At 39.0% G+C, this 18,227-nt stretch overlaps 1 protein-coding gene across 4 annotated transcripts in view; it reads left to right on the forward strand.

The window, feature by feature from the left end:
• The window catches only part of cpsf3 (cleavage and polyadenylation specific factor 3), a 32,298-nt gene that overhangs the window by 2,359 nt on the left and 11,712 nt on the right, over positions 1-18,227 (forward strand). For 2 of the 4 annotated variants that reach the window (XM_059645608.1, XM_059645609.1), the window contains 10 exons: positions 2,196-2,324; positions 3,006-3,183; positions 5,456-5,545; positions 7,721-7,871; positions 10,173-10,348; positions 11,357-11,515; positions 13,328-13,474; positions 14,003-14,155; positions 15,708-15,816; positions 16,887-16,985. In XM_059645608.1, the coding sequence (XP_059501591.1) occupies positions 2,196-2,324; positions 3,006-3,183; positions 5,456-5,545; positions 7,721-7,871; positions 10,173-10,348; positions 11,357-11,515; positions 13,328-13,474; positions 14,003-14,155; positions 15,708-15,816; positions 16,887-16,985 (1,391 nt within the window). Of the gene's footprint in view, positions 1-2,195; positions 2,325-3,005; positions 3,184-5,455; positions 5,546-7,720; positions 7,872-10,172; positions 10,349-11,356; positions 11,516-13,327; positions 13,475-14,002; positions 14,156-15,707; positions 15,817-16,886; positions 16,986-18,227 lie in introns of those variants that run through there. The other 2 variants (XM_059645610.1, XM_048531068.1) reach the window with 2 other exon arrangements.

The following is an 18,227-nucleotide window of genomic DNA, read 5'->3' on the forward strand; positions in this document are numbered from 1 at the left end:
GTGTTAGGGGCAAGGTTCTGGAATGGATGGAGGATTGGCTGACGAGCAGAAAGCAGAGTAGTGGGGTTTAAGAGGTCTTGTTTTAGGACAGCAACTGGTAACATGTGGCATTAGCATTGTGACTGCACATTATTCGTGTTATACATTAACAATGTGGACAAAGGAACTGAGGGCAATTTTGCTAAATTTGCAGATGGCCCACAAGTGGAGGGATAGGTAGTGTTGAGCAAGTGGGGAGGCTGCACAAGGATTTGGATTGGCTCGGAGAGTGGGCAAAGAAGTGGTACATGGAATACAGTGTTGGAATATGTGAGGTTTGCACTTTCAAAGGAAGAATAGAGATGCTGTCTGTTTTCTAAACAGAATGCCATTAGAAATCTGAAGCACAAAGGGATTTGGGAGTCCTAGTTCAGATTTCTCTTAAGGTTGATATGCAGGTTCAGTTGGCAGTCAGAAGGGAAGGTGTAATTTTAGCATTCACAGAATACAAGAGCAGAAATGTACTGTGGAAGCTGTATAAAGGCTCTGGTCATTTGGAATATTGTGAGCAGTTTTAGGCTTCATATCTAAGGAAAGATGTACTGGCATTGGAGGAGAACCAGAGGCAGTTTACAAAAATGATCCCGGTGATGTTGAGCTTGTCATGAGGATTCTGGGTTTGTACTCTATGCAGTTTAGAAGGGTGAGCAGGGATCTCACTGAAACCTACAGAGACACCTGGCTAGACTGGATAGGGAGAAGACTTTTTCATTAGTGGGAGAGACTAGGACCTGAGGGCACAGCCTCAGAATGAAGAGCAGCCCTTAAGAACTGAGATGAGGAGGAACTTCGTCAATCAAAAGTTGGTTAATCTGTGGAATTCATTGTTGCAGAGGGCTATAAAGCCCTAGTCATGGAGTGTATTTAAGACAGAGATAGACAGGTTCTTGATGGATATGGGGTTCAAGGGTTATGGGGAGAAGCCGGGAGGATGGCGTTGAGGAACGTATCAGCCATGATCAAACGATGAAGAAGTCTTGATGGGCTAAGTGGCCTAATTCTGCTTTTATATTTTATGATCTTACCTAAATGGCAAGTTTAAGATTATGCTCTGCTGTTGTATATTTTCCCAATACTGGTTTCTCTGCATTTACACAAATGATTTCCATAAAACATAAAACAAAACATTGATTATATCAATCCTCGCCCTTCTGAACTCTGAAAATTACAGCTATGCTAATGTATCCGATCATGATAATTTAAGATTGAAACCGTGATCCCATTCTGGTGAGTCTGCACTATATTACCTCTAAAATCAATAATGTCCTTCTTGAGGTTTAGTTTTCAAAACTGAATAACGTATGCCGCATAGTCTGTAACCACTGTGTTATCTTTTCACCTTAATGTGCAAACCCCTTGAGATCATGGCAATTGGCATTGTTGATTTCTTTTTGTGCCTGGATACTAACTTTGAGAGCATCTGGATCATGCACTCCTTAGCAATTTTTACTGTCTTGTATTTTCCAAAATTGTGTGTCAGGTCCAACTAGATCATCTCTCACTTCCCAAACTGAACTCGGCAGTTTTATCTGCTACCTTACACTGTGTCCCTTTTGTAGCTTCCTTCCATCATCCACACAACTTAACGTGACCTTCAGTTTCATTTCACCATCAAATTTAGTTGCAATGGGCCTGTTAGCAGCATTGTGTGGTGAAAACTGCTCCACTGTGTTCTTTCAGGGTAAACATTGATTTGTTTCAGGCGAGGATGGTGATCACACTGTACAAGATGGAGACTTTATACTGTAACTCAGAATCAGTGTGCTATCCTTTCCATTGCCTAAAAGGGTCACATTATTTTCCAGATCTTCCCCACAACTGGCCTCAGCTTTTGAGCTACTTGCCTGTGTAGCTGCAGATATGTGCTCAAAAAATTTCAGCAGTATGGGTGGGACAGGCTAGGTACACGAGTTTATCTTTTCCAGCCCAATACTTTTGTCCATTCTGTTTGCCTTTTAAACTGTGTTGATCTGAGAACTCTATCCCTCTAAAAGTATTTTAGTATATTTTTGGAAATATTAATGATGTGAATAATGTGAACTCAGATGTACCTTTTGTTAATTGACCAATGATTTGCAGCAATATTTTCTCCAAGCAAAAGCATGAGGCTGCCTTTGCATATGTATAATTTTTCTGTTTAATTTGATTATTAACAGTTTCCATTTAGATCACTGTGGTGCACTTCCATGGTTCCTACAAAAGACTAGTTTTAAAGGCAGAACTTTTATGACTCATGCAACAAAAGCTATATATCGCTGGCTGCTGTCTGATTATGTCAAGGTCAGGTGAGTGGAAGCTTCTGTCTTTTGGATTTAATATTCTCTACTCTATCCTTTTTAGTATTGAATTTTCAGCTGTCATTGCTGGCAGATTGCCAATAATTCCTGAAATAAGGACTACTTTACAGAATCCTCCTGTACTGTATAACATACTGAGAATTAACGAATAGACGATGTGCCAACCATCTTCTTTCTTCTTTCTTTCCAGTTATATTTCTTGCCTTCCACAGCACCCCATGTCTCTTGTCATTTTAGAGGGAAGAGGATATTTTTGAATTTGAATACCAGATTCTTAGAAGCCCCATCCTTTTAACTTGGTCACATTAGCGCCTTCTGATGCGTGTATTTAAGTCTTGATGCATGGACAAGTTTGAGTAAGACTGCCGCTCCAAGGGCATTGCTGATGACTGTTGGAAGTATTTTGAACATCAGGTTCTGTCCTCAACTGATGTCTATAATTTAATTTTTCACAATGGATGCTGTATTACCCTAAATGCTGATCAACTTAACTAGGCGCCAATAGTTCTCTGACCTAGAACATCTTGAGAAATATAATTCACTGCAAAGTGACGCATTCAAGATTGATTTCAAGAAATACGCTTTGCAGGGTTTCATCTTAAATTTTTAAGACCTCTTAATATTTTAATAGACTCATTGATTCTAAACATGTTTTACTTGTGCATTAAGTAATATCTCAGCAGATGATATGCTGTACACTGAATCAGACCTGGAGGAAAGTATGGACAAGATTGAGACCATCAACTTCCATGAAGTGAAGGAAGTGGCAGGTATCAAGTTTTGGTGTTATCATGCAGGTCACGTCCTGGGAGCTGCCATGTTTATGATTGAAATAGCTGGGGTGAAGGTACGTATGAAAACAATTTGAAAGTGATAAAATGTCAAAAATATGCTGGATATATCAACGTCTGAAAGGAAAAAAAGGCCTAACATTTCTGTTATGATCCTGTTGATAGAACCTCAGTCTTCTGTCCTGGGCTTTTGTAATACTAGAGATTTTTTTAATGGTTTTGCTCATGGATTATCAAGAATAAGGGCTGACTTCAGCCAAGCTGAATTAGTTTGGGGGAGACTATAACTGAACCAAAGTATAGAAATATGATTCAGCGAGGACAAGAGAGGTTGTGGGATTTGAAATAGTTCCTGTGTGCGCGTTGGGGCTGTATGGCAAATTAGAGTCATAAAGAGTTATGGGAGCAGACCCTTTGGTCCAACTCATCCATGCTGACCAGATATCCTAAATATATCCAGTTCCATTTTCCAGCATTTGGCCCACATCCCCCTAAACCCTTCCTATTGATAAACCCATCCAGGTGCCATTTAAATGTTGTAATTTTACCAGTAAGCATAGCAAACGCCTCCTCCACTATCATGTCTACCTGCAGCTCTACTTTCAAGGAATTATGAACCTTTGTACTCCAAAGTTTCTTTGTTTGGTAACACTCCCCAGGACCTTACCATTCAGTGCATAAGTCCTGTCCTCATTTGCCTTTGCAAAAAACAGCACCTCAAATTTATCTAAATTAAACTCCATCTGCCACTCCTTGGCCCATTGGCCTATCTGATCATGGTCCTGTTGTTGTGATGTAAGGCATTATGGTACTACCAAAATTATGAAAATCTTGGCATGAAACGTACCTGTCTAAGCATCGCTTCGGTCCCCAAAATACCTGGGAAAATTCATTCTTACTGAGATGACCAATCAGAAAGAGTTGGCCATGTGTGTGAAAAAGAAACAATCTCTGAAGAGATGCATCTCCAGTCACAAGGCTGCTCTCCACTTTGGTTAACAAAGTGTGGGGCTGGATGAGCACAGCAGGCCAAACAGCATCTTAGGAGCACAAAAGCTGACGTTTTGGGCCTAGACCCTTCATCAGAAATTTCTTTTCAGATGAAGGGTTTAGGCCCAAAACGTCAGCTCTTGTGCTTCTAAGATGCTGCTTGGCCTGCCGTGTTCATCCAGCTCCACACTTTGTTACCTTGGATTCTCCAGCATCTGCAGTTCCTGTTATCTCTCTCTCCACTTTGGTTGGTTGGCATGGGCTGAATCTGAACCTTGTGGGTAGTTTTCAAGGGGGTGGAGAAGGGGGCCACAAGGAAAAAAGATGAAGGGTCTGAAAGTGGGGAGAGCAGTGGGTAGAACTGGGGTGTTTGGAGGTTGCAAATGCACAGTGGTAGGAAAAGGAAGCTGTAAAGTAGAAACTGTAGTTTTAAACCTGACAAAAAAAGAATATGCAGCTAACTGGAAGCGGAATTTGAAATCACCCAGGCAATGTATTCCTTAAAATGAATGTGTATTCACTAATTTAAGGCTGTTTTTGTTCAGAGGCTTCTACATAAGCGAAAGAGCAGTGGATGTTATTGTAATGACCACTGAATCAGTTGTTAATTTCAAATCTGAGATTGACATTAAAAGCAGAATAAAAGGTCGTAAAACTGTCTGGTTAAAATGTTTCAACTTTGTCCAGATGTGATGAAAGTATACCCAGCTATGATCCCACCAGGCTACAGAAAGTATTTTTAGGCTGATGGCTTTGAGTTGGAATGTGTTTATTTTGAAAAAATGTTTGTTATTAACCTGAGAATGTTATCTTGTAATAATTTATTTATTTTATTGTCTCGCAAGTTGTGGCTTTAAATTTGATGGAGGATCGCGAATTGAGTATATTGATAAGTTTTTCAAATTTTGCCTCTATGTGCAAGTCCATATGCCCCATATGTCAACACACGTATAGAAGATATTTTTACTGCGCGACTGTAACATCTAATAAATGAGTCAGTGAGAATTGAGAAAGAGTCCTTGAAAACCAAAACATAGTGCAAAAAATTTTCAAAAGGTAGTCCTCAAGAAGAGCTCTGAGGGAGTCAGGGGCGAAGGGAGAATAATTGCCCCCTATCAAAAAACTAGCATGAGCATTTTTCTAATAAAATGTTCCTTGGGGCTAGGTTCACATGCAAGTTTTCCATATGCAACAAAGTACAATATTGTGACTCACCTACAATTTTACTATTTTAATGTGTAATAGATTCAATTAATAATAAATGTATTGTTAAAATGTCTACAAAAATCATTAAATGTCTGTTGTCTCAAACTTTTACCACTAATTGCACCCATGCAGATTTTGTACACTGGTGATTTTTCACGACAAGAGGATCGACACTTAATGGCAGCAGAGATCCCCAGTGTCAGACCTGATATTCTTATAATAGTAAGTAAATCTTCATTCTTCAGGAAGTTTGTCATGTCCTTAACAGTGAGTGTACATATGTATGTGAGATGGATAATACAATAGATGATTATCCCCATTGTTCTTAACCAAACCTAGCAAAAGGTGTACAAATAAAAATATAGTTTCAGATTTTTCATCTAATTTCTGGTCTACTGAAGGGATGCTTACGTAGAAATTGCTCCTTTACTTAAATTGTACTGTTAAGGTTTTTCTCTGGTACTGTCCATAATGTCCCAGTGCTACTTGAACAATTCTGTTCGCCTTCACTTTGTCTTCGCCTGGAAGAACAGTCATTCTACAATATTTTAAAGGTTCCAGCCTTCAGTATATTTTGGCTGACTTGGCCAGAAAATGTTGGGCCAAAATTGCTGGACCCAGGCATCTTTCTGTGTGTTAGATAAGTTAGACTTTTACATTCATCTTTCAACTTCAAAATATTTTGCGCCTTAACTTACAATACTGGATGTAATACCTGGGTGAACTGCAGGCCTGGCAGTGTAACTCCTGAAGCCAAGGAATTTATAGACCAAGAAAAAAGGTGAATGAGAGTTAAATCAGGTGCACAAAGTAACAACAGGAAATGAAGATTTAAGGCAGAAATGAAAAGTGAGAAAGTATGTTAAATTCATTTAAAATCTCTAATGACAATTTATCATTAGGGTATGAGATACAGCAGTTTAAACAGTTCCCTTTCTGATCTAGAATAATTGATTAACAGCACATTAATATTCATCATGGAAAGGTTAGTTATGAGCCTTAACACGCTCCAAAAAATTTAATAGTGAATATACAAACCCAATATGTTCTTGAAATAATGAGGTTAAGTTGTCACTTACATGAGGCAAGTGGAGAACTGGAATCGACCAGCATATTCTGCAGATTCATGATTTGTGCTATGTCCTTTAATCTACTGAACTTGATAACTAACCTGTGCATGAAGAATAATGTATTCCATTAAAACACCATTATTTTTGGAATTGGCCCATTATGTTGCATTGATTTATGGTGAATTGTCTTTGTAAGCATGCTTCATGCTGAAAGTGAGCATTCTGTGAAAGGGGCAATATTGTAACATTCGGGGCTATAACGAGTCTCAACAATAGTTACTTGGCAACATTGAATTCTGCCTAGCAGTAGGGGTAAGGTTTACTGCAAGGTTTTTGATAGGTCTCTCATTCATGTGTGGTCGTTGAAAAGCATTTCTGAGGTCATCTATAGTTGGGAAAGTGACAGACAGGGGGCAACCTCCATTTTAGGAGTACAACAGTTAGACATAATGTAGGGAAGGTGACTGAAGTGAGCAATCTGGAGCAATTTGAGGGCTCTGTGCTCTTAAGAATGAACTTAAGGTGAGAATTATTGAGCAGTCACAATTTGGGAGTTAGGACTCCAAAGAAGTCTTGGGGAGCTGTGAAAGTGGGAAGATTGTTAGCTCTGTTGGGGGTTGGGGGTCCTAGGTGGAGCTAAAGCAGCCTGTGACATTAGCAGTTTAGCAGCTGGGTAGGTGAGGTTTGAAACAACCACAATCAGTATTTGCTTGTTGCAACTGAACAAGATTTGAAGTTCAGGAAATTCCAGGGCCAGTTTTTAGCTCGATGAAGACATGGGAGCAACCTCTAATAATTCAATTGCAGAAACTATTGTATTTGACTTCAGGTTTTCAACATGTTCACTTCCTGAAGTGAATTTTTGAGCAAGCCATGTCTTCAGTGATAATAGAAACTGATATAATCTTGTGTAGCTCTTGTCCTTAATTACTTAAATCTTTATAGCTTAGCTAACAGCTATCTTTGTTTTTATATTTAGCAATCATTATGTAATAATTTAACCTGTTACCTAAAAGCATGAAACTGTGTTGCTTGTCATATTTAAATTGAAACACTTGATAATTAAAAGGGGACTTTGTATGAGCTTATAGAAGCTCTTAGCTAATGGACCATTCAGAACACATCTGGTATGTGGTCAGGACATAAGAATAAAGTGATTCAAATGTTTGCATATATATACCTAGGTAGATAGTGAAATTTGAATTCACTAAAATTCTGGTATTAAAAGCTAGCCCCATGATGGCTCTAAAACCGTTATTAATTGTTTTATAAAGGTCTTGCTCTTTTCATTTTACTTCCTATAGTAATTCTGATCTTTTTCATGCAGGAATCCACATATGGTACCCATATCCATGAGAAACGTGAGGAGCGTGAAGCTCGATTCTGCAACACTGTACATGATATTGTAAATCGAGGGGGACGCTGTCTCATTCCTGTCTTTGCTCTAGGCCGTGCTCAAGAGCTGCTACTGATTTTAGGTGCGTGTTGCAAATCTGGTTTATCTCCATCCCTTTTCTAAGTAAACTTGAGCAAGTGTGTGGGGGCATTTCGGGATGAAGCTGCAACCATTTGTACTCGAGGATAGATTGTCTTGTGAAACAAATGTTGATAGCTATTGAGAGTACAGAAATTTGAGAAACGTTACTAGAAATCTAAGGTTTTGGTGTAGATCTGTAGCTCGGGTTGTGGGTGTTGAAGTTGGTTGGCTCGCTGAGCTGGTTTGTTGTTTCGCAGACGTTTCGTTACCATGCTTGGTAACATTCTCAGTGCAGCGTCTGATGAAGCATTGGTGTGTTTTCCCGCCTGGTTTTTAAACTCTGGGGTGCGTTGTGATGGATTGCTTCATTTCCGGGTTTCCTCCATAGTGGAATGTAAATGGGGTTGACTTCAATGTGTTTATTAATAGCATGCTTCGTGGAGCGTCATGCTTCCAGGAATTCTCATGCTTGTCTCTGCCTAGCCTGTCCCAGGATCTTGGTGTTGTCCCAGTCAAAGTCGTGGTTCTCCTTGTCCACGTGGATTGAAATGAGTGAGTATTGGTCGTGTCTTTTTGTAGCCAGAAATCAAGCTCACCACGATTTCTACGGATGGCTGGGCATCAGAGTGGCACATAAGCCCACATCAACCCTATGACAAGTGCTCACCTGAACTAAAGACCCACTCCTCGCCACGTACAGAACCAATGTCACCTACAAGATCCCCTGCAGAGACTGTGCGAAACGCTGCATCGGACAAACAGGAAGGAAACTAACCACAAGAGTACATGAGCACCAACTGGCTACAAAAAGACTTGACCAATACTCACTCATCTCAATCCACGTGGACAAGGAGAACCACCAATTCGACTGAGTCAACACCAAGATCCTGGAACGGGCTAGGCAGAGGCAAGCATGAGAATTCCTGGAAGCATGGCACTCCACGAAGCAGGCTATTAATAAACACATTGAACTCGACCCCATATACATTCCACTACAGAGGAAATCTGGAAGTGAGGCAATCCATCGCAACAGACCCCAGAGTTTAAAAGCCAGGAGGGAAAATGCTCCGATGCTTCATCAGAGGCTGCGCTGAGGATATTACCAAGCACGGTAATGAAACGTCTGTAGAACAACAAACCAGCTCGGCGAGCCAACCAACCTCAACATTACTAGAAATCGGCCACCCAAGCTACAAATAATGTCTGCTGGTGCATTTACTAAGCAATCAAGGAGAAAAACCCTGAAACAGAAGTTGTGTGTATAAAACTACTTGGATATCACTGGGAAAGTTGGGTTGCATAAGAACTAGCAGCACGAGTAGACAATTCAGCCCCTTTACCCTCGTCTACCATTCAATATGACCATTGGTCAATCTCATCTTGGCCTCAACTTCTTTCCTGCCAACTCTCCATAACCCTACAACTTTTCACTAATTAAAATTCTGTCTATCTCTTCAAGTTTACTCAATGTCCCAGCACCCACCACAGTCTGCGATAATAAATTCCACAAATTCTATACTCTCTGAGAGAAGTAATTTCTCCTTCTTTGTGTTGTTAAATCTGCTAGCCGTTATCTTCAAACTATAACCTGGCTTTCTAGATTTCCCCCACAAGAAAAAATCCTTTCTACACCTTTCTTAATATCTGCTGTATCTGCAAATTAGTTTTCTGTGATTCATCCGTGAGGACTTGCAGATCCCTCTGCACTGAAGCGTTCTGAAGTTTCTCTCCATTAGATAATTAATTGGTCAATTTTTTTAAAAAGTCTGTCTTACAGTAGCGGTTTAAAACGTTGAGTGGAGTTTGAAAGGATAGAGATGTCATGGCAAAATTCCAACTAGGCATACCTAGCAAAACTTTGTGATGCTAAACGGAATTGTACAAGATTCAGTGTTGGAATAGGGTGCTACTCTCAGTTTCCTACTAAGATGATCTTAATTAAATTTTCTTAAGGTAGTGCCATAGTCCTGCAGTGCCCCTAATTAAAGTGATAAGTGACATATATTTAATTGACTATCATTCATTCTTTTTTCCTTTTTCTCCTTGACCTCTCTGCAGTCTTTCTCATAGTTGTCACAATCATTTTCCACACCTCCTCCATTATGCTTTGGAACAGATCTAACTTTCATTCTCATTCATCCAGTCATAATTAAAGAACTTCTAGCAATGGTTTCTCTTCCTGCTGCCACACTATTTTCTTTCGAGTTCTTTGAAGATCTGTCCTTCTCATCCTGTTTGGCAATGTCGCCCGAAGGCATGAGGTTTAAAAACTTATTGCTTGGAGTTTTACTTTTATATGCAGATGAATATTGGCAGAACCATCCAGAACTTCATGACATCCCTATCTACTATGCCTCATCCCTGGCAAAAAAATGTATGGCTGTATACCAAACCTACGTCAACGCAATGAATGAGAAAATTCGCAAACAGATCAGTATTAACAACCCTTTTGTCTTCAAACACATCAGCAACTTAAAGGTAAGTCATATATTGCCACCCAAATTCAGCTAGTGTATGTGAGGTACTTTATTCAGCAGGACTTCGTAAAAAAAAAATACACTGGTATTTTCATAAGAAAGTTAATAGAGACTATGGGATATAATCTTTAGATAACAGGGTTGTCCCAACATATAGCCCATGAGCCCTGATACCTGCCCACCAGGGGTTTATCACTGTGGTGTTCAAAATGCACTCAAATACAAAAAAGCTGCTCATCCAATCACAGGCTCTTCCTCGCTGATATTTGTGCCAGTCGGCTCACTAGAGAAATGGTTGGGGATTCAAAGAGAAGCCAGTAGTAGGAAATTAAGCAGTGATAACCGGTTGGAATTTACTGAGGATCAAAATAATGGCAGTGCATGTACAGGAATGGGTAGGAGGAGAGGCTGTGAGGGAACAGCAGCCACTATTAGGGCAAGGCTGAGAGAGTATGGCTGCCAGTCAAGGAATGCTGCAGCTGGTGATAGGTTAGCTGTCTGCAAGGGGGTGGAGTTTGAATGCAAGGCCAATATGCTGGAAGACTTAGTATACTGCTTTTCTAACCTTCACAGAACAAGTCATTCTGAAATTTGCTCATTTGGCCCTTGAGTGAAATAAATTGAAATGTGGTACCTTACATATAAAGAATGGGCATTTAAATTTGGAGGTATTTGTGTCAAAACAGTTCAATCCATCTTGATTGTGTCAAGATGCACCCAAATACTGAGTACATCTAAATGAATGTCACAAATCACCTATAGTATGATATGAGTTGGCACCAAATAGGTAATCTTAGTGAAAGGCAATATAAGTAGCTGGTGAGGGAAGTAGAAATGAAGTTAATTCAGTGACATCTGTTTTGACATATTTATGTAAAATATTTTCAGTCTAATTAATGCAAGTGTCACTTTACGGTTTGAAAACCTTTTTATGATAAGCCAGTTAGAGATTATTAAAACGTGGTCATTATTATTGCACAGATTTTTTTTTTCTGTGTTCTTTTTAAAGAGCATGGACCATTTTGATGACATTGGTCCAAGTGTAGTGATGGCCTCTCCGGGAATGATGCAGAGTGGTTTGTCCCGAGAACTGTTTGAAAGCTGGTGCACCGATAAGAGGAATGGTGTCATAATTGCTGGTTACTGCGTTGAAGGCACACTTGCAAAGGTATGTAATCATATAACATAAACCTTTTCGAGCTCTTCTATTTGATTTTTGTTCAATTAATGTGTATTTTAGCCCTTATTTTAATGATTTGGATTTTGAACAATCTGTTCACTAATAATGTTACTGACCAATTTAATCACGTTTTAGTGATAAAGAAACCCACTTCAAAGTGTTCTGTGGTATTGATTTATATTTGAATGAATGTAAAGAGAGAAACGGAGGTCTGAAGAAGTCTTTATTTGTTCATGGGATATGAGCATCATTGACTAGGCCTGCATTTATTGCCCAGCTCTAACTGGCACGAGGGAGGCTAACAGTCAACCACGTTACTGTGGGTCTGGAGACGACCAGGTAAAGATAGCAGATTTCCTTCTGTCGAGAATATTAACGAACAGATGAGGTTTTATGACAATCGACAGTGGTTGCCATTAGGCTAGCGTTATATTGCAAATTTTTTTTGTCTGTTGAATTCAGATTTCACCATTCACCATGGCGGGGTTCAAACCCTTATCCCAGAACATTATCCTGATGTTCTGGGATACAAGCCCAGTGTGCCATTACATCACCGCCTCCCTGAAAAACTGTCAACTCTGTTTCCCTGTGCACCGATGCTGCTAGAGCTGCTAAGTATTTCCAGCACTTTATTTTTATTCCAGATTTTCAGCATTTCCTATTTGTTTTGGTGCTTTCTGCACATCAAAAGAACTATACTTAGATAGTAGCCAACCTCCAAAGTCAACTTCACACCAAGTTTCCATTATTGGCAATGATTACACTCTGAAGTGAAGACTAAATATTTCTGCTGCAGGAGGAAAATTGATTCAGACTCTGCTTGAGTTGCTGAGCCATAGAGAAATATTACCACAGCCTCAAATACAAGTTATCAACCAACAAGCCCAGTCCTTTCATGTTTATGACCTTGGTTGCTGAAATGACAATTCAGGGCCACGCTCGCTGCTGGATGGTTTGATGCACAAACAAAGAGTGATATTTACATGTTTACAAACTTTTTTTTTGTCTATTGAATTCAGATTTGGAAGTCCACAATGATTCATAATCCGTCAGAAAATTATCCATAGGATTTGGGACCAGAAGAAGGACCTCTTTGCCCTTCATGCCTGCTGTGCCATTCATTAAGATCATGGCTGATAGAGTTGTGATCTCAGCTCCACTTTCTTGACCGCACCATAATATCCCTGTCTCCCTTGTCTATCAGAAATCTGGTTCAGCCTTGAATAATTTTAAAGGACCAGCTTCCAATACCTTCAGGGAAAGAAATTTTTAACCACCTCTTGCTCTATCTGCCAAAAAAGGGAGACACACTTAAACTACGTCCCCTCATTTTATTCTTCCCCACAAGAAGAAATTTCCTTGGGTATCCACCCTATTCAGTCTACACAAAATCTTGTGTGTTTCAATTAGACTTTCTCTCATTCTTCTAAACTTCAGTGGGGTAGGCCTAACCCGCTCAATCTTTCTTTATAAGGAGATCCTTTCTTCCCCAGACACCTAACTAAAAGATTATGTTGGCTTTTTTTAAAGTGTTTATTAAAATAATCTTGAGTCACTCAAATAGCAGTGCTGAATAAGATTTGACAAGGTTAAAGGAATTATTTTTGATTGATTTTCTTACACAGTGTCTTTGTATTTTAAGAAGAGTTGTAGAAATATATATTTACCACAGTTAAGAAACACAGCAGGCACTGAATTCTGTTTCATTTAAGTATTGTAAAGTTGTGCTTTTTTTTTAGTAACTGCTGCACAAGGCTGATGTTGTATTATAATGTTTATATTCTGTTTTCTAAATTGCAGCATATTATGTCAGAGCCTGAGGAGGTAACTACCATGTCTGGACAGAAGCTACCATTGAAGATGTCAGTTGATTACATCTCGTTCTCTGCACATACAGATTATCAACAGACCAGTGAATTTATCCGTGCATTGAAACCACCACATGTGGTTAGTACAGAACTGTTAAAATATTTAATCTATATTTTGTAGATCTTCTATACCATCCATCGTCCACTGTCAAATATTTCTTCTTTTCCTTTCCTTGTCCCTCTAAGTTTCTGACTCCTATTAGAGTGCATATCCATAAATTAGGGCAATGATACTATCGTCAAGTTGGCCAGACTTCATCTGTGAGCCCAGAACTTAATCGGAAGCAGCAGTCAGGGGACACCAGATAACATCTACATGTGCTTTTCCCAGTATAGATCACTGGATGATGTTTGGGATTGATATCATGGCTGGATCTCGACACTTGAGCCAAGTATTCTTCTTCTGCTCCCTTTTTCCTAAAGGATGACCAAATGGGGAATGTAACCACGTTGGAATTGCACCCTATACTTTCTTATTTTTTTTTCCCCCTGTATGCTTGAGATGAATATCCTGATTTTATTTTAAGGATTGAGAGATTTGTTTAATATTGTAAAATGCTGTGCATTGATTGCAGTTTACTTATAGTCATCTGGGACTTCTCTGTAGTTGCTTGTCCATGGTGAACAGAACGAAATGGCCAGGCTGAAGGCAGCGCTTATCCGAGAATATGAAGATAACGATGAAGTTCATATTGAAGTTCACAATCCACGCAACACTGAAGCTGTGACATTATACTTCAGAGGCGAAAAGCTGGCCAAAGTAGGATTTCACATTTTTTCTAATGGGAACAGCATCTTTCCAATGGCACTGATATAAAGTGTTTGTTTTTTGTGTGTTTTAATTTTCCTACCAATTTCCTCTTGCTATTTACAGGTATTGACTTTCCAATTTGTTATTGGGCAACTCTCCTATCTGTTTAAATGGTACAAGGGTATTTTCAGTATAACCAACGTGGAATCTAGGGCATTCCTGTTCTGCATGGCTCAGCTGCCTGCAGTATAAATTTATCAAGGTGGATTTAGGAATAAATATCAAATCCAGAGCTAATTACATAGACACCTCTGTCAGCTGAAACATTTAATTATCCTATTCTCCTTTTGTTATACTGAGAATTTGACATGTTAGCAAGAACATAAATTGAATTTGAAGATTTTAGTGTAAGGTTGTTAATTCACAGACCCAAAACTATGTGGTTAATCTCGTAGTGGATGTGTGTTCCAGGTCAGAATTTCAAATGACAATATTATCTTGTGCGGCCCAGTAATCTTTCCTTCCACCTGTAAATGCTAGCTGAGTGATTTCTAGTTACATATGTAGTACTGAGTGAAATTGACCGTGCATTGCTAATTCTCAGACAAATGGAACAGCACTGTGCCAGTGTGGTCTTGTGTTTTGCATGATGTACATACTTGTGACCACCTAGTCTTATTTCTGTAGGCATAGTGAACTCTCAAATTGTATTGCAGATACTAAAAGAATAACTACTGTAGTTTTTATTTTTTACACTTTTGTTGCTGCTTTGTAAATTCTCGAATGACGCATTTCTCATAATTCAATGCTTCTGTTCCTTATGGAATTTAGTGCATTAAAAAGTTTTCATTTGAAGATACATTAATTTCCATCGCAATCACAATTTTATTTTGCATTTAATTTGTAAAAGGTCATTGCTCATAGAGTTAACAAAGCTAGAACAAATGAACAGCACTAAACAATCTTTACTAACTAACAAAGAGAGTACACAATTTTTTTTTTGTCTCAATTCTATGTTTAAATTAATGGAAAGGTTTATCTGGCTATATATTTATACTAAGCTATTAAATGGGTTAGAACATTTTTAGCTGTAAAGAGTCTTTTTGAAAGGCATGCCAATGACAATACTGTGCAAGCCATAAAACTTAAAACGTATCTGATAAAAAAAAGAACATATTTGCATTTGTTGATAATTAGAAACTGCTGTCTCTGAGAAATACTTCTCGGAGAGGTCGCACCAGGAAAAGGAAAATAATTCCAAAAAAGGCAGAATTGGTTAATGGAGCTCTTTTCCTTGACTATAATTTAATGGTGTATTTGCTTTTGAGTTTCTGCACTTTAACTTCTGTTTACTTTGGTAAATCGTTTGAGATTTCTCTCCCATCGTCCCTTACAAATTGATTCTGTTCTATATTGGTTGAAGTTCAGAGTATCTAGTAGTTGACTGACATTTAGATGGAAACGCACATGTTTAGAGAGAGTTGCTTCTTTCCAAGTGTTTAAATCAGGTTAGGGTCAAAAAATCACATTTTCATCTTCATAGTTTTAATATTTTTGACAGGTGATGGGCTCCTTGGCAGATAAAAAGGCAGATCAAGGTCAAAGGATCTCAGGAATACTTGTAAAAAGAAACTTCAACTATCACATACTTATTCCATCTGACCTATCCAGTACGTAAATACTTTTTTCTGTTTACCAATTTGTATTGGAGAGCTATGAAAGCTTTTGATAGTATGCAGAAAATGCTTAAAACAATGGTTCTAGAGATAAAGGATTGTGTGAATAGATTGAAGAAGCTAGGATGCCTTCCTTTGAGAGGAGACTTCCTTAGAGGACTTGAGAGGCTAGGTACGGAAAGTTGTTTCCCCTTTGTGGAAGAGTCTAGCACCAGAGGACATGGCCTCAGAATAAAAAGCTGTACATTTAAGACAGAAATGAGGAGAAATACTTTCTAAGGGCTGTGAATCTGTGGAATTCTTTACAGCAGGGGGTTTTCAAGGCTGAGATTGCCTTACTGGTTACAAATCAGGCTATCAAAACTTGAAGGGAAAAGGCAGAAATGTGGAGTTGAGAATTATAAGATCAGCCATAATCTCACTGAAAGATGAAACAGACTCAACAGGGTGAATGGCCTATTTCTGCTCCTATGTCTGAGAGTGTTATTTGATAGAGATTCTTCAAATCATGACGGCTCTAGACAACATGAATTTCCCACAGTTGGAATGCATAATGTTGATTTGCTGATGTCCTTCGGAACAAGAAAACTTAGTCTGGCCTACAATGATCAGGGCATCTAGGCGTTGCCAGTATCACCTACATCCTACAAACAAATATTTAAAATGTTAAGGAGGGGTCAGAATTTAGATCCTTCTTGCACATCATCCACCTCTTACTGTTCTGAAAAAACCATCATTTAGCTTTATTCTTAGTGTTACAGATTCACTGCCCTAATGAAATGCTGTGTGGGCAGTGCTGTTCACACTGGAGGTTGCATTGAAGAACAGTGTGAAAGGAAATCATAGGGTGAGGGCAGCAGAGGGAAGAGGAAGAATACTGAGGACAGCGCTACGTTGAGCTAGTGGAATGGTTAGATGTATATTTATTTGAAACTGTAAAGTGAGTATGAACCTAGGAACAAACTATTTGTAGTTTTATGTAGTTGATTCCTCTGTATTTCAGAAACTAATGTTTAAAGTATGCAAACTTAAAGTATAAACTGCCATATTTCCCTTTTTATCAGATTATACTGATTTGGCAATGAGCACAGTGACACAGACACAGGCCATTCAATACTCAGGATCTTTCATGCTCCTGGCACAACACCTTCAGATCATTGCAGGTTTGTATATAATTCTGTTTTCTTTTATTCCCTTCCCTTCCATGAAGCTACTAACCACTGGCCATTGTCCATCATGCCTTACTGTGCAATGTTGACTATTTTTCACTTGAGTCTAGACAGTGAGTGCAAAAGAAAACGAGAATTGGGAGCAAGTGGAGGCCATTTGGCCCCCTCAAACCTGCTGTACCTTTCACTAAGACATGGCTGATCTTAATGTGGTTTCATCTCCACTTCCCTACCTGCTGTCCCTATCCCTGTCCTAATAATCTTTGACTTCTTTGTCAATCAGACGTCTATCTTGACTTTCATTGTGTCAATTATCCAGTTTCTGCTGATCTCTGAGAAAGAAAATTCCATAGGTTAAGGGCCTTGAGATTTAAAAGTATGATGTTTATGCATAGAGGGATCCCACTGATTCTCTTGCCTTTGACTGGGTCTAACAGCCTAATTGATCTAAAGTAGTAGAGCATTGACCATTATTGAGTTTTAGCAAGGAGAAACCAATTTGGTAGAGGATTATGTAATCTTCAGTGTTAACCTTTACAGAACCATTACCCAATGCAATAGCTCCCCAAAGTTTTTTCCGCCCACCCCTGTAGTTAACACTTGTAGACATTTACCACTACCCCATTGCCCAAGTCTCTCAACTTCACAAGTTCAGGTGATCTAGAGGTTTCACAGGCTTTCCAGAACACATACTCTTCAGACTTGGATGATTGTCCAGTCTTTGCTTTAAGAACTGTTGATTGATTCTGCATGGTCGATAAACTGTCTGTCCGCTGGAGGACCTTCTCTCTATTGGATGTCCTTTGTAGAAGATGTTCTGCTAACCCAGGTGGTTCGTACGTCACCTTATCTGGTTGACTCTTCATTGCCCAAATTTTCTTTCTAGAGATATCTTCCTAGCTAACTCAGGAAGTTGCCCTTAACGTCAACTTGGGGGAGCTTTAAGCTAATGAATTTCCATTGTGACAGATACCTGCTGTTTGGAAAAAATAGTATGTGCTTCTTTGCAATATACTGGAGTCTTGAGACAGCTAATTTCTTGTTTTCAACTGTGTCCTGAATCTGTGGACATTGGTCTGGCTTGTATGGAGTTGCATGCAGCTCATTTCCTTTGGTTCAGCTTTATTCGCAATCTGCTGATAGCTTTGTGTTGAAGAACGTAAACCCTTTACTTCAACTTGTTGGTAAAGTTGTGCATTTTCAATCCTCAATGTTCGTTGCACTGGTGAACCGGAT

Source organism: Stegostoma tigrinum, chromosome 4 (genome assembly GCF_030684315.1).
Source record: "Stegostoma tigrinum isolate sSteTig4 chromosome 4, sSteTig4.hap1, whole genome shotgun sequence".
Lineage (NCBI taxonomy): Eukaryota > Metazoa > Chordata > Chondrichthyes > Orectolobiformes > Stegostomatidae > Stegostoma > Stegostoma tigrinum.